Here is a 15810-nt window from a genome sequence, read left to right on the forward strand (position 1 = left end):
TTAAATTTGGCATATTACAAAACAATAGTTGTAAAACCTGATTAATTAACGTTTTAAAAATGTGATCTGGTTATTTTGTGATATGATAGGCCTGACTCTGGAATGCAAGTAACCAAACAAATGCCCAAATATTTACGTTATTATCCGAAAAAATTGTATAATCTTGTCGCTTATTAATGTTACGGTTACATTAACCGGCAATAATGTTGTGCTGCCGTTCATCCGTAAATATAAACTCCAAATTACAATTTGACAACAAATTCATCGAATTTGTCACGTGTACACATGACCATGTGCTTTGCTATTTATAGCGCAAACGTAAATAAGCTCCGCCCACTGTGATTGATGCAGACGCCAAACACGATCGATTCGATTTTTTTATGATAAAACTACATAAAATTTATTGACTTACATCTAGATATGGAGCCATTTGTTGTATCCATGGTTTGTCATTCAAGTTGATAGGAAGTTTGACGGCCAATGGTGATCTTGTTCCCGTATGGTTTTAAAAAAGCTTCTTCCAACACTCGGTTGTGTTTATACATTGTCAGCCATTGTTCGAAACTGAAACACCGCCACCTTGCGGGCTATTTAAAGTCAGGGTGGGGCTTTAACACAAATTCGTTTTTTTCCCATGTCACCGTTGTGGTATGAATTCATAAGTCACGAATAACGACGAGGTTAGGGACCAACAATCTCATATACGAAGTTTTGTTCAACAACAAATTACGCCTGTCTCTCCCCCAGCCCCAAGACCCCGCTGCCTGGGACGCCCGATTCATCCGACTGGCAAAGGAGGCACTCGTCACCCGCTACAGGCTGCTTCCTTACTTCTACACGCTCATGCACAATGCGCATGCGCGGGGAGACACCGTCATGAGGCCGCTACTGTTCGAGTAAGTGCTGACACAAATAGTCACAGCATATAGTCTTGGGACCTGTGGGTAGTGATCGTGGCCCTACTGCTACCGTAACGCCTATACTTAAACAGTCGCAGCGCTACGATAACTTTCTAAAACGGGCACCTGCAGATGAATATTATAAATAAGAACCTACGCTTTTAAGACAAAAGCAATATGTTTAGGAGCAGACTTATACTTATCCGAGCCTTAAAATGTATGAAAGAGAAGTTGAACACAACTTACTCAAAAGTATTAACTGAATATGTGTGTTAGTCTGGCTGAGTGTTGTGTGTTATACAGGTTTCCTGACGACCCAGTCTGTCTCAGTGCTGTGTGTTATACAGGTTTCCTGGCGACCCAGTCTGTCTGAGTGTTGTGTGTTATACAGGTTTCCTGACGACCAAGTCTGTCTCAGTGCTGTGTGTTATACAGGTTTCCCGACGACCCAGTCTGTCTGATGAGTGTCGTGTGTTATACAGGTTTCTTGGCGACCCAGTCTGTCTGAGTGTTGTGTGTTATACAGGTTTCCTGGCAACGCAGTCTGTCTGCGTGTTGTGTATTATACAGGTTTCCTGACAACCGAGTGTGTGTGAGTGTTGTGTGTTATACAGGTTTCCTGACGACCCAGTCTGTCTGAGTGTCTTGTGTTATACAGGTTTCCTGACGACCAAGTCTGTCTCAGTGCTGTGTGTTATACAGGTTTCCTGGCGACCCAGTCTGTCTGAGTGTTGTGTGTTATACAGGTTTCCTGACAACCCAGTCTGTCTGCGTGTTGTGTATTATACAGGTTTCCTGACGACCCAGTCTGTCTGAGTGTTGTGTGTTATACAGGTTTCCTGGCGACCCAGTCTGTCTGAGTGTTGTGTGTTATACAGGTTTCCTGACGACCCAGTCTGTCTGAGTGTTGTGTGTTATACAGGTTTCCTGACGACCCAGTCTGTCTGAGTGTTGTGTGTTATACAGGCTTCCCGACGACCAGTCTTTCTGGCTTTTGTGTATTATACAGGTTTCCTCACAACCCAGTCTGTCTGAGTGTTGTGTGTTATACAGGCTTCCCGACGACCAGTCTTTCTGGCTTTTGTGTATTATACAGGTTTCCTCACAACCCAGTCTGTCTGAGTGTTGTGTGTTATACAGGCTTCCCGACGACCCAGTCTGTCTGAGTGTTGTGTGTTGTTCAGATTTCTAACGACCCAGTCTGCCTGAGTGTTGTGTGTTATACAGGCTTCCCGACGACCAGTCTTTCTGGCTGTTGTGTATTATACAGGTTTCCTGACGACACAGTCTGTCTGAGTGTTGTGTGTTATACTGGTTACCTGACGACCCAGTCTGTCTGAGTGTTGTGTGTTATACAGGTTTCCTGACGACCCAGTCGTTTTGAGTGTCGTGTGTTATACAGGTTTCGTGACGACCCAGTCTGTCTGAGTGTTGTGTGTTATACTGATTTCCTGACGACCCAGTCTGTTTGAGTGTTGGTGTGTTATACAGGTTTCCCTGACGACCCAGTCTGTCTGAGTGTTGTGTGTTATACAGGTTGCCTGACGACCCAGTCTGTCTGAGTGTTGTGTGTTATACAGGTTTCCTGACGACACAGTCGTTTTGAGTGTCGTGTGTTATACAGGTTTCGTGACGACCCAGTCTGTCTGAGTGTTGTGTGTTATACTGATTTCCTGACGACCCAGTCTGTTTGAGTGTTGTGTGTAACACAGGTTTCCTGACGACCCAGTCTGTCTGAGTGTTGTGTGTTATACAGGTTTCCTGACGACCAAGTCTGTCCGAGTGTTGTGTGTTATACAGGTTTCCTGACGACCCAGTCTGTCTGAGTGTTGTGTGTAATACAGGTTTCCTGACGACCCAGTCTGTCTGATTGTTGTGTGTTATACAGGTTTCCTGACGACCCATGAGTGTTGTGTGTTATACAGGTTCCTGACGACCCAGTCTGTCTGAGTGTTGTGTGTTATACAGGTTTCCTGACGACCCAGTCTGTCTGAGTGTTGATGAACAATTCCTGTTGGGCTCTGCACTACTGGTGTCTCCGGTCCTGTACGAGGTAAGCTCACATAGCTTACAACATGTAAACACAACACCAACAACACCAACTGGGATCCCATGAAACTAGAGAAGCATGTGATAATGTAAACACAAACAACATTGAAAGATGTAAATACTGATAGAACTGAGTGATTTATAGAAATATAGCTGGAGAAAGTTTAAATATACATGGATCGTTTCAAGAAGCAAGAGTAAGTAGGCTTGACGACGGTTGGAAAAGTTTTTCGGTTATATCATCACGTGCCGCTTGAATGAGTGAGTGAGTTAGTTGGGTTTTAACGCCGCTTTGAACAGTATTCCAGTTACATGTGGGAGGAAAGCCCAAAGTGATACAGGTCACAGAGGTTTACCAGTTTGGCGAAACCCATGTGTACGGGTATGGTGCTGACAAAACCAGAAACATTATCTGGACAAACCGAGATTCCACATATTCCCGAGGCAAGGGTGTAACGTGTAAAAGTCCTGTTTCCTTCCCTTGCCGGACTAGGCTGGAATTCCGTTGCTCGATCGTAACGTCACAAGGGCTTTTACGAGTTGTGTCCCTTCTACACTTGTCCCTCCTATTAAGCAGTCAGATTCCACCTCTCATATCACTTGTATTTGCTTAAAGCAAAATGGCAGCGTCCAATCAAAACAATCTGATCTGATCTATATTGGGATGAAACCTCGCAAAGTGCATCGAATCACTTGAGCACCTTGATTAAAACCATGAAAAGATTTGAAATTACAGGCCGACGCCAATATAAGGAAGATTGTTCTGCAAATCCTGATATCGACCAACCTCTGCACGACAGTCGCCATATTGTTTATGAAACGGATGTCGATTTTTTTTACGTGATTTTGATTGTAATGTGCATAGACTCGTTAATCCAGCCAAAATATAAATCCATAATTCCAGCCTAGTTCGGCAAGGGTGGAAACTGGACTTACATAGATGCAGGTTGGAGACATTCCTTCTCTTATGTTGACGGCAAGTGTGCCCACGGGCGATCATAATAAGGGAGTATCGGGGATTCGAACCCATGATCGGCAGATCACATAACTGTGAATGGACGTAATTTTGCGAATTGCAGCGGCCTCGACGACTGAGCCAGAAGTGACCTACAGCAAACATGATACAGGGCGATATGTTGATGTCATGTGGTCATCTTCGAAAAACATAAAGGATGGCATTTCCAAAAACGATTATATTTATATATGTTCCCTTTTTACTTCCATCAGTATATTTGTGTAATTATGTGTGTATTCAAGTTGATATTCCATTTGGTTGTAAAAGGCAAAATAGTGACAAAACTTATGTATGAATGGATCACTGTAAACGAAATGGTGTGTTTTTAACGTTACCAGCTCCGTATTGTACTGACGGTATTTGAAGACGCGTGTCATTTATAGGTGTACTCAAGCACATCATAAACGTTACTGACTTGTTATCATATCTCCAGGGCAAGACATCCGTGAAAGCATATTTCCCAGAAGCCACCTGGTATGACTACTTCAAGGTAAGTCACGAATACATCATTGTTTTAACTTTCGTTAACTTTAGTTTCCTCACAACAACCTGTATAACGTGTAGTACCGTGTGCTCCAGTTAGAAGTCACACGACGCCATGGCTAACCTTCGTAAGTATTCGCCACCACTACGTCCCTTTCCGTACATTTCCGTCAGCTTTAAGGCATGGAATATGTCATGATTGTCACAAAGCGAAGTGTGGCCGAACATCGCGCATGAAAGTGCTGTAAGCACGACCTTGTGGGGTATTGTTTCTCCACGTTTATTCAGGGTGTGTTCATTTCTTTGACAATTGTTTAAAGATTAAAATAGTGGCAAATAACTGTGATGATGCTCTTTGGAAAAAAATGTTTTTTACTGCATGTCGATGTTTTCACTTTTAATAGGGTGAAAAGGTAGCGGTGAAAAAAGATCACCTTGACCTTTACACGCCGCTCGAGAAATTCAACCTTCACGTCCGAGGTGGGCACGTGATTCCCTGGCAGGTGCCGGCAAACACAACACACGCCAGGTAGGGCGATGATCTGTGAACATTCATCGATTTAGAAAAATGGTTGGTTTGTTGTTTAACGCCGCACTCAGCAATATTACAGCTATATGACGGCAGTCTGTAAATAATCGAGTCTGGACCAAACAATCCAGTGCTTAATATCATGAGCATCGATCCACGCATTTGGGATCGATGACATGCATCAACGAAGTCATCGCGCCTGACCACCCTATCCTGTTAGTCGCCTCTTACGACAAGCATAGTCGCCTTTTACGGCAAGCATGGGTTGCTGAAGAGCTACTCTAACCTGGATCTTCACGGGTCTAGAGAAATAGCTATATGCAAATAGATAGTGATGCAAGTATCAGATGTGGATGAGTGAGTTGGGTTAAACGCCGCTTTAGGTACGGGCGGTGGACACCAAGACGCGCTTCCACATTGCCCCCAGTAGGGCATCGAACTCAGGACTGTGGCGTAGTGATGCAATGACTTTACCACAAGGCTACCCCACCGACCGTAGATAGAAAGATAGAGAATAATATAAAAAAATATGGATTTATTATCTTAAATTTCAAATAATCAAGTTAAAGGTTAAACACAAGCCAGTTTTACATGGACAAGATCTATCAATTTTAATACCTGTGTCCAACAAACATGTATACTTGTTTACCCTTCAAGCAAACGTGAATACTTGACAAAAATGTGGGGGTATTTTAGATCGCTCTGTTTTGTATTGCAGCCGACAGAACAAGATGGGCGCCATTGTTGCCCTAGACCAAGAAGGAAGGGCACATGGAGAGTTGTTCTGGGATGACGGGGAGAATATAGGTGAGGTTGTTCTCGCATACGGGAAGAGGATAGGTATGGTTGTTCTTGGATAACGGGGAGAAGATAAGTGAGGTTGTTCTCGCATAATGGAGAGAAGATATGTGAGGCTGTTCTCGCATAACGGGGAGAATATAGGTGAGGTTGTTCTCGGATATCGGGGAGAAAATAGGTGAGGTTGTTCTCGCATATCGGGACGAAGATAGGTGACGTTGTTCTCGGATAACGGGGAGAATATAGGTGAGGCTGTTCTCGGATAACGAGGAGAAGATAGGTGAGGTTGTTCTCGGATAACGGGGAGAAGATAAGTGAGGTTGTTCTCGGATAACGGGGAGAAGATAGGTGAGGTTGTTCTCGGATAACGGGGAGAATATAGGTGATGTTGTTCTCAGATATCGGGGAGAAGATATGAGAGGTTGTTCTCGGATAACGGGGAGAAGACAGGCGAGGTTGTTCTCGGATAACGAGGAGAAAATAGGTGAGGTTGTTCTCGGATAATGGGACGAAGATAGGTGAGGTTGTTCTCGGATAACGGGGAGAATGTAGGTGAGGTTGTTCTCGGATAACGGGGAGAAAATAGGTGAGATTGTTCTCGGATAACGGGACGAATATAGGTGATGTTGTTCTCGGATAAAGGGGAGAAAATAGGTGAGGTTGTTCTCGGATAATGGGACGAAGATAGGTGAGGTTGTTCTCGGATAACGGGGAGAATGTAGGTGAGGTTGTTCTCGGATATCGGGGAGAAGATAGGTGAGGTTGTTCTCGGATAACAGGACGAAGATTGGTTAGGTTCTTTTCGGATAACGGGGAGAAAATAGGTGATGTTGTTCTCGGATAACGGGGAGAAGATAGGTGAGGCTGTTCTCGGATAAAGGGGAGAAGATAGATCAAGTGATACGCTTCGGACGTGTGTACTGTCTTGCATATAAGTTAACCTTGCGAAGAAGTGAGTACAAGAGCTACTTTTCTGTCTGTTTAAGTTATATCACGACGTGTCAGTGAAGCCCAACAGGCTGCAGGTTTTAGATACTTACCACTTGGTACAAGCTGTTGGCACGCGTATGGTGCGCACATACCAAGAATTATTAGGGAGAATGTGGGAATCGAACAAACGACCATCGGATTCTGGTATACCTGAGGGACGTAACTCTGTACAGCGAATTGTACCACCTAACACCATGTGGCAACCCGTGACGCCTGTAGATAGTAGTAACACTCAGGCAATATTACCAGGAATGGTCTCCACACGTTGTCCCCCCTTGGAATTAAACCCAGACTTGTGCCGTCAAAAGCGAACTTTTTACCCCAAACGCACCTCACGCTTCAGAGGGAAAACCCTTTCTCTAAGGCCTCGCAATTCGCGTTAGGGTATGGAGCACGCTGTATGTTTAATGTCTGTCTTCATTAGATTTTAGATTTGACATGTAAGTTCACGTAAATAAAAACAAGTTATATATTTACCTTTTCAGATACATACGAGAATAAACAGTATTCACTGATCAAGTTTGGTATGACCAAGGTAGGTTGTTGATGATCAGTAACTCTCCATATGTCATATGAATTGGTTAATCAATAGATCTCAGATCGAATATATAATCCCTGTGCATACATGTAGATACAGAGTCAAAACTTGATACCTGGGCATAAGGACATGGAGATTCGCACCTCGGTGATGTGAGGCGCATTATGTTCAATCACAGTACAAACTATGCAGCCAACTTGAAAATAAATCCAGAGCGAACAGCCACCGGGAGCTCAAGGCGACATAATTAGTGAAGCGCCAGTAAAATCTCCCATCTGCGTGGGCTGCATGATCCATGATTCATATCCCATGTCTGCCAGCAACACAACCCGATCTTAAGGCAACAGGAAGTGACGTAGAAATACAGGAAACAGCACTATCAAATCGGCCACCTTTCTAAGAGATTTTTGCGGTGTAACCTATCTTATATGACGGTTATTACTTTTTAAGAAATGGACAAATACAAGAAGTTTCTCGAACTTAAAATACATAGTCTAATTTTAGACTTTGACTGCACATTCTTTTGTGGAAAATATCTGAAAATCGGCAGTCTGTTTCTATGCGCCAGATATGCCGCTATCACCTGACTATAACTAGAGAAACGAGGCATCTGTTTTAACTTTCACGGCCTCCTGAACACCCTTCCGAGCCTCCGGCCCGTGTAAAAAATACAGGACACAGACAACTGAGACAAGACTGAATCATGGACGTGTTTGTTTCTGCAGGCTGGTGAACTACACGTTGGGCCGGCAGTGTCAGGGTCGGGTTCAGCGTTGCCACCGCTGGACATGTTGGACATCTACGGCCTCCAGACCATCCCACTGACCGTCACGCTGGACGGGGAACAGGTGCCCGTCACCAACATCAGGCAGTCATACGCGGTGAGTCCCGTGGATGTCATGTTTCGTACATGCAGAGTAATATATATAACTATATTTGTTTTCAATAAATTAGGTCAAATTGGGTAAAACATAAGTGTCTGTCAAAGGAAAACATACACCCATGTTTGATGGTCGCTAAAAATGAAACAAATATGAAATAGTTATTCGATGATGATGTATTTCATACGGGAATTATAGTTGTGTTTTGGATCTTAAATTTGCAGTGTTTTCAGCCTAGTGACGTTTTGATAAAGTTTCTCATGTTTTGGTCTAATCCAATTTAAAAGTGATTACTTTCTTTTGCCCGGCAGTTTACTTCAAATAGTTTTATTTCACACACACATATAGAGTGGGTAAATATTGTTTAGCACCTCAAAAATAATATTATGGAAGATTTGATGAACGTATGTGATTCATAATGACAACAAATGATATTTTATATTGGTATGAATACAATACAGAATAGAAATCAAGACATTTAAAACAAACGGTATGGAATTATACGTATATTCGTTTGACACACGATCTTTTCTTCATCTCACACTCTCCATCCACAGATCATTCAGCTACTGAACTTGAACATGACCCTCACCGCCAACCACACCATCACGTGGTAGTAGTAGCCAATCAGACATGGGCTTCACTTCCAACACGAGTCAGCCAACCAGTTGTCGCCTCAATAACGGAATCACCACAGGCTTCGAACATATCGGATTCCATCAAAGCAACTTGTTTCAATCTATGATTCATCCCTCCCCTCTACAAAAACCACGAAATATGCAAACATGCATTATCCTAGTGACCTATTAGCGGTTGTATTACAGTCAAATATTCCAGGTGTGTGGAACATTTATGCATTTTTCGCAGAAAACTCTCTGTGGTACTTTGTGTGATACAAGAGGACATAAACCATCCCGCTTGTGTCCCACCAATCAACACTCTCCATGACGTCATATTCCTTATATGGGCATACTCTATCTCAGGATGTTTAGTATATGTTAAGTTGAAGCCCGGTGCCGAAAGGATGCTTCATGTAAAAGAAAGCAATTGTTTCTGTGAGATATTCTAATAAATTAATTTGTAACCAAGAAGAAGTGACCGAGTTATAATTTCTTGCTGTATTTCTTGTTGTATATCTTGCTGGACTTCACGGTAGGCGTGGTATAACTGTAATGTTGCTGACTACATGTCGGCGTGGTATAACTATAATGTTGCTGACTACAAGTCGGCGTGGTATAACTATAATGCTGTTGACTACATGTCGGCATGGTATAACTATAATCTTATTGACTACAAGTCGGCGTGGTATAACTATAATGTTGCTGACTACATGTCGGCGTGGTATAACTATAATGCTGTTGACTACATGTCGGCATGGTATAACTATAATCTTATTGACTACAAGTCGGCGTGGTATAACTGTAATGTTGCTGACTACATGTCGGCGAGGTATAACTATAATGTTGCTGACTACAAGTCGGCTTGGTATGACTAAAATGTTGCTGACTACATGTCGGCGAGGTATGACTAAAATGTTGTTGACTACATGTCGGCGTGGTATAACTATAATGTTGTTGACTACATGTCGTTGTGGTATAACCATTATGTTGTTGACTACATGTCGTCGTGGTATAACTATAATGTTGCTGACTACAAGTCGGCGTTGTATAACTATAATGTTGTTGACTACAAGTCGGCGTGGTATAACTATAATGTTGTTGACTACAAGTCGGCGTGGTATAACTATAATGTTGTTGACTACAAGTCGGCGTGGTATAACCATTATGTTGTTGACTACATGTCGTCGTGGTATAACCATTATGTTGTTGACTATATGTCAGCATTAATTCATGTCAGTCATATAATATAACTGGAATAATGTTAAAAGCGGCGTTAAACCCAACTCACTCACTCATTATTCCCAAACTTGTAGTTAGTTAAATAAATAATATGTGGTCGCTTAATAAACATCCTTACTGTTGACGCAAATGCTAACGAGAAAATTAGTGTTGATGTGTAGATTTGTTGGCGGGATGGTGATGGTGGGAATACATTTGTTTTAGCATCCCTCTTGACATTCTTCCCTTTCTAAAAATATGTTATACTTCAGTTAGATGACTTCTGCAGTTTGATCTGTACAATTGTAATTGTGGACCATGTGTATGAGGGCGGTCGGGTAGACTAGTGGTTAAAGCGTTCGCTCGTCACGCCAAAGACGGGGTTCGATTCCCGACATGGGTACAGTGTGTGAAGCCCATTTCTGGTGTCCCCCGCCGTGATATTGCTGGAATATTGCTAAAAGCGGCGTAAAACCATACTCACTCACTCATACCATGTGTATGAAGAGTACCTAAATCCGTAGAGATCTTTGAATGTGTATTTTTTTTTAAATTATGAATATGCTATATAGGGGATATAATCACATATGCCTGTAACCTGGTGGCGTAGAGCCCCATAATGTGTAAATAGTTGTGTCCCTTAGCAGCGCCAGGATCCGCTGGCCATTTGTTCAGGTCCCAGATTCCCCCTTAATATGACCCATAACCAATTCTCCTGGGTAATACGAATAACACGTGTGACATTCGTGATGTTGGTCATTTCTTCCTCATTAAGCTGACACACCCTGATGTAGCTGAAAAAGGCTTCACGTTGTGTTATCTCACTCCAATTAATACTACCAAACAGTCACTTTTCACTCAATTGAAAAACGTGTTATTGCTTTGTTTGTTTGTTTGTTTGTTGTTTAAAACCACACTCACCAATGTACCAGCTAGACCAAACAGTCCAGTGATTGACATCATGAGCAAGTGGGATACGATGACAAGTCAATGATCCCGACCACTCGTTAGTCGCCTCTTACGACAAACATAGTCGACTCTTACGACAAACATGGTCGCCTCGTACGACAAACATAGTCGCCTCTTACGACAAACATAGACAAACATAGTCGCCTCTTACGACAAACATAGTCACCTCTTGCGACAAACATAGTCGCCTCTTACGACAAACATAGTCGCCTCTTACGACAAACATAGTCGCCTCATACGACAAACATAGTCGCCTCTAACGACAAACAAAGTCGCCTCTTACGACAAACATAGTCGCCTTTTTAATAATTATACCATCTCGATTTGAATCAAATACATTGTGTATTCATGTTATTTAAAGTGTGTACTTAAAAAATGTTGTTAGCGAGTATATTGGATCTCAAGGACAACAGTAGCAAATACACATGCAGATTTGAAACCGGCAGAGGGACAAGGTGCGGCTGGCCCAGTTCCTGACCTGGGTGACTCTATACCGTAAAACCGTAAAGCCTGTCTTGAATTGGCGGCTACCTAATATATACGTTGCGTCCAGGGATCTTTGGATCTCTGTATTCTTTTTGTGTTGATGGAAGTACCATAAAAAAATGTCCACTGTGTAAATGCATATACCTCCAATTCTGATTAGCAACCTCATAGACTGCTTATCTAATCACCAATGCATATAAAAACTGTAGACACAGTGTGCAAATTAATGACATTGTTCAATGCAATAATGCAACACAAGCGAAGAAAGTAGTGCGCTAGTGGGCGTGGGCTATTTATTTTACGAATTATGGAAACAGGAATTGCTTGATTAGCAAAAACTTACTTGCAGGCAATTGGAGTGATACACGATGCTGTTCAATACCGGGCCAGTTGAGTCATACAGTTTAGTGTTTAGTAACAGGCTGTTGGAATGATGCACGATTTTATTCAATACCGGGCCAGCAGAGTCATACACTTTAGTGTTTAGTAACAGGCTGTTGGAATCATGCACGATCTTATTCAATACCGGGCCAGTGGAGTCATACACGTTCGTGTTTAGTAACAGGCTGTTGAAATGATACACGATCTTATTTAATACCGGGCCAGTGGAGTCATACACTTTAGTTTTTAGTAACAGGCTGTTGGAATGATGCACGATGCTGTTCAATACCGGGCCAGTGGAGTCATACACTTTAGTGTTTAGTAACAGGCTGTTGGAATGATGCACGATCTTATTCAATACCGGGCCTGTAGAGTCATACACGTTAGAGTTTAGTAACAGGCTGTTGGAATGATGCACGATGCTGTTCAATACCGGGCCAGTAGAGTCATACACTTTAGTGTTTAGTAACAGGCTGTTGGAATGATGCACGATCTTATTCAATACCGGGCCAGTAGAGTCATACACGTTAGTGTTTAGTAACAGGCTGTTGCAATGATACACGATGCTGTTCAATACCGGGCAGTAGAGTTATATGCTTTTTTGTTTAGTAAAAGGCGGTTGGGATGATACATAATAATGGACCTCCCAACCCCCCCCTTCCAACCCCCCTCCACCTCCACCACCCCCACCCTAAACACCCATCTCTCCCACCTCCCACCCCACCCCTGGCAGTAACATTGGGAACTGAGACTACTCGACTACTTGACTACTCTACCCACGGGGAGACAATCATTGGGCGGTGAGTCTATTCATCCCTACAGAGACAGGTTTTAGGTGCTGGGGCCACCCAAATGGGGATCAGGTCAGGACAGGGACCAGGTCAGTGTGTATGTAAGCCTTGTCTAAGTAGCCTGTCTCGACCGGCAGCAGGCGATCCATCATCAACACTATAAGGTCAACAACCCTCATGGTCGGCCCTACACATTATCTCTCCTGTTTTAGGTTAAGGTCGTATGTGAGTTGTACATTTTACACTAGCTCAAAAGAGGCCTTAATTGTCTTCCAAAAGGAGCGGTGGGGTAGCCGAGTGGTTAGATCGTTCGCTCGTCACGCCGAAAGCCCGGGTTCGATTCAAAGCTGGTGTCCCCCACCTTGGTATTGCTATTGGAAATGTTGATTGAGGTGTCGGTGGTGTTTGATGAAGGGGATAGGGATTAAGAGTAAACATATGGCTCATGCGTCAGGGTAATGATGTGGATGTTTGAGGAAAGACTGAGTTATGACGAGATAGAGGAACGAAATTGGTGTGTCAGGAGCGAAGAGGAGTGTGTGCGAGAGACATGGAGAACGGGGCAAGGGCGAGGATATACGGTCTGAGGTGAGATGAGGTCAAATTGGGTTTAACGTCGCGTCCAAAATTATAACACTTCTATAGCGATGTGCATGCACGTCTGTGTGTGTGTGTGGTTGCTTATACTGGTCCGGACTGATGCCGATTAATAGTGCTAGCAAACTGAGATACCATGCCGCAGTTTAACATGAATACCCCACTCAAACGCAGTATACTGACTCCTAACCGACCAGTCCCTGTTTTAGCTCCTTAATACCCAGCGCCAGGAAGGGTAACAACAAGTACCATCTTTTAACGTCTTTTGGTATGACGAGGCCTGGATCGAACCCCGGACCTTACGCTCTCTACCACTAGACCACGGAGGCGGTCCAATCTGGTCTGACGTATGTACAGGAGCGTGTGGCTGACATGCAATTGGATTGTTGCCAGGCTAGAACTATTATCACCGTCACGTCGTGTTTCCTGATCAGCTACCGAGGTGTGTGGCCTGAGGCTCCTGGATGCAGCGGGATGCGGAGGAGACACATGAGGCCTGTGTGTCCAGACAGGCAACCCGGCTAGCATGATCCATGCATCTTGAAGGGAGCAATAATACAATCACGGTTGTATAGCCGGTATACAACAAGGTAAGTGATTGTCGTGCCACAACGCCACGAGTGGGTCTAGTCCGTGTAATATAGCCGGTATATAACAAGGTGAGTGACTGCCATGCCACAAGCCCTCAGTGTGTCTATGTCGCGGGGATATACACGCAGAACAGTGTCTTGTGTAATCCTTGTACGAGTGATACCCTAAGGTCACGACGAGGTGTGCTTCATCTGCATGCCAACAGGTTTCACCAGTATTCATATACGCTGACATTATACATGCCTCTGAACATCTGAGATGAAAAATGCAGCTAACCAACCCTTGTATCCCACATCCCCCCCCCCCCCCCCCCCCAACACCCCACCCTAGCCACCGCTCACGACGGCCACCCTCCACACCTTCAGCCCCTCCCCTCTCCCAGTGTTATTAAAGTAGGACATCCGTCTGTAGTAGCAGTTTGTCCTCGTCCGCAGTAAAACGGGAAAAACAACACTATTCAAACATACCACTATGTAATTAAAAGGCGCATATGTGTTTTTAACACTTCAGCCTTATCTCTCGTATGGCGGGTATATGAGGACATGCCACAGGTCCTGTTTACTCAACACACATTTAAGACTTTAGCCTCACACATTACATTACCGCATCCCGACACTAAGGGCCTGGCACACCAGTACCACGTTCTCTTATGGAGCACATATTTGAACTCCCCCATGTCACCAACACCCCACCCCTAGCCCCACACCCCTCCTAGCAACCGCTCACGGCGGCCACCCCTCCACACCTTCGGCCCCTCCCCTCTCCCAGTGTTATTAAAGTAGGGAACGATCCGTCTGTAGTAGCAGTTTGTCCTCGTCCGTAGTAAAACGGGAAAAACAACACTATTCAAACAGCCCACTACGTAAATAAAATGCGCATATGTGTTTTTAACACTTCAGCTGTCGAGATATCTCGTATGGCGGGTATATAAGGACATGCAACAGGTCCTGTTTACTCAACACACATTTAAGACACATTACATTACCGCATCCCTACACTAAGGGCCTGGCACACCAGTACCACGTCCTCTTATGGAGCACATATTTTAACTTAAAGTGTATGGACATGACAAACTTTGAATCAGCCAAGCTCGAGGACATAAAGACTAGTTTCTTGAATGTTATGTAGCTTCCACGTATTTATGTATGTGTCAACAGAACGTACTCAGATTGATATTCAAAGTTTGTATGTTCAGATTAATGCTGGGTGTTCAGTGAGGTGTAACAGACTCATACATGCCATGAATCTGCTGTTGACGACCCCTGCCTTTCCCTCTTCTTCGGCCTTTCGTGCAGCCTTCGGGGTGGGGGCGACTTGGTGTGACGGGATGGTTAGAGTGAGTGAGTGAGTGAGTGAGTTTGGTTTTACGCCGCTTTTGCAATCTTCCCGCACACACACCTACACACACATGCAGTAGGAGATAGCATCCTATTGGACATATATATATATATGTGTGTGTGTGTGTGTGTGTGTGTGTGTGTGTGTGTGTGTATGGCAACTCCCTCATCAGCATTCTGGATTCCGAAGAGGCTCGTGCACGTTGTCATATCAACAGCTATCCATCTTGTCTGTTGTCAAGAAGTCTCTTTGTACCCACATATAATACCACTAGATAAGTATATAGATATCTTGCATATGAACGGGGATGCATCTGTTAACTGTGTCTGTGTAACACACGTGTTGCATGACACTTGTGGTGAATTGGTTTTAATGAAAAGCAAACTCGTACTTCTTCTGATTGATTGATTCATTCTTTCATTCTTCACTCGTTCATTGGCAACTTTACAAAACTAATCGAGAACGAATACCTGAAAATATGGGTTTATTCAAATTATATGTCAATGGCTTTGCGGTTACTGGGGTGCGTGAACTTTTCATATAAAATAGGATATTATAAATAAGGCGTTGAAACCCCGATTTGGTCAAGGCTAAAAAAAAAAAATGGCTCCATGACGTCAACGGGTCATTATTACAT

The 15810-nt window shown here is 43.6% G+C and overlaps 1 protein-coding gene across 10 annotated transcripts in view; it reads left to right on the top strand.

Annotated features, from left to right (window-relative positions):
- The window catches only part of LOC124112457 (sucrase-isomaltase, intestinal-like), a 65441-nt gene that overhangs the window by 20491 nt on the left and 29140 nt on the right, over window positions 1-15810 (top strand). For 3 of the 10 annotated variants that reach the window (XM_048391525.1, XM_048391526.1, XM_048391527.1), the window contains exons 18-23: window positions 748-896; window positions 2868-2952; window positions 4397-4453; window positions 4851-4975; window positions 5694-5782; window positions 7249-7298. The exons of 5 other annotated variants lie outside the window; for them this stretch is intronic. In XM_048391525.1, the coding sequence (XP_048247482.1) occupies window positions 748-896; window positions 2868-2952; window positions 4397-4453; window positions 4851-4975; window positions 5694-5782; window positions 7249-7298 (555 nt within the window). Of the gene's footprint in view, window positions 1-747; window positions 897-2867; window positions 2953-4396; window positions 4454-4850; window positions 4976-5693; window positions 5783-7248; window positions 7299-13697; window positions 13904-15810 lie in introns of those variants that run through there. 2 more of the 10 variants (XM_048391530.1, XM_048391532.1) reach the window with 2 other exon arrangements.

The sequence above is a fragment of the Haliotis rufescens genome, unplaced genomic scaffold (genome assembly GCF_023055435.1).
Source record: "Haliotis rufescens isolate VD_foot unplaced genomic scaffold, xgHalRufe1.0.p SCAF_9, whole genome shotgun sequence".
In the NCBI taxonomy this organism is placed as follows: domain Eukaryota; kingdom Metazoa; phylum Mollusca; class Gastropoda; order Lepetellida; family Haliotidae; genus Haliotis; species Haliotis rufescens.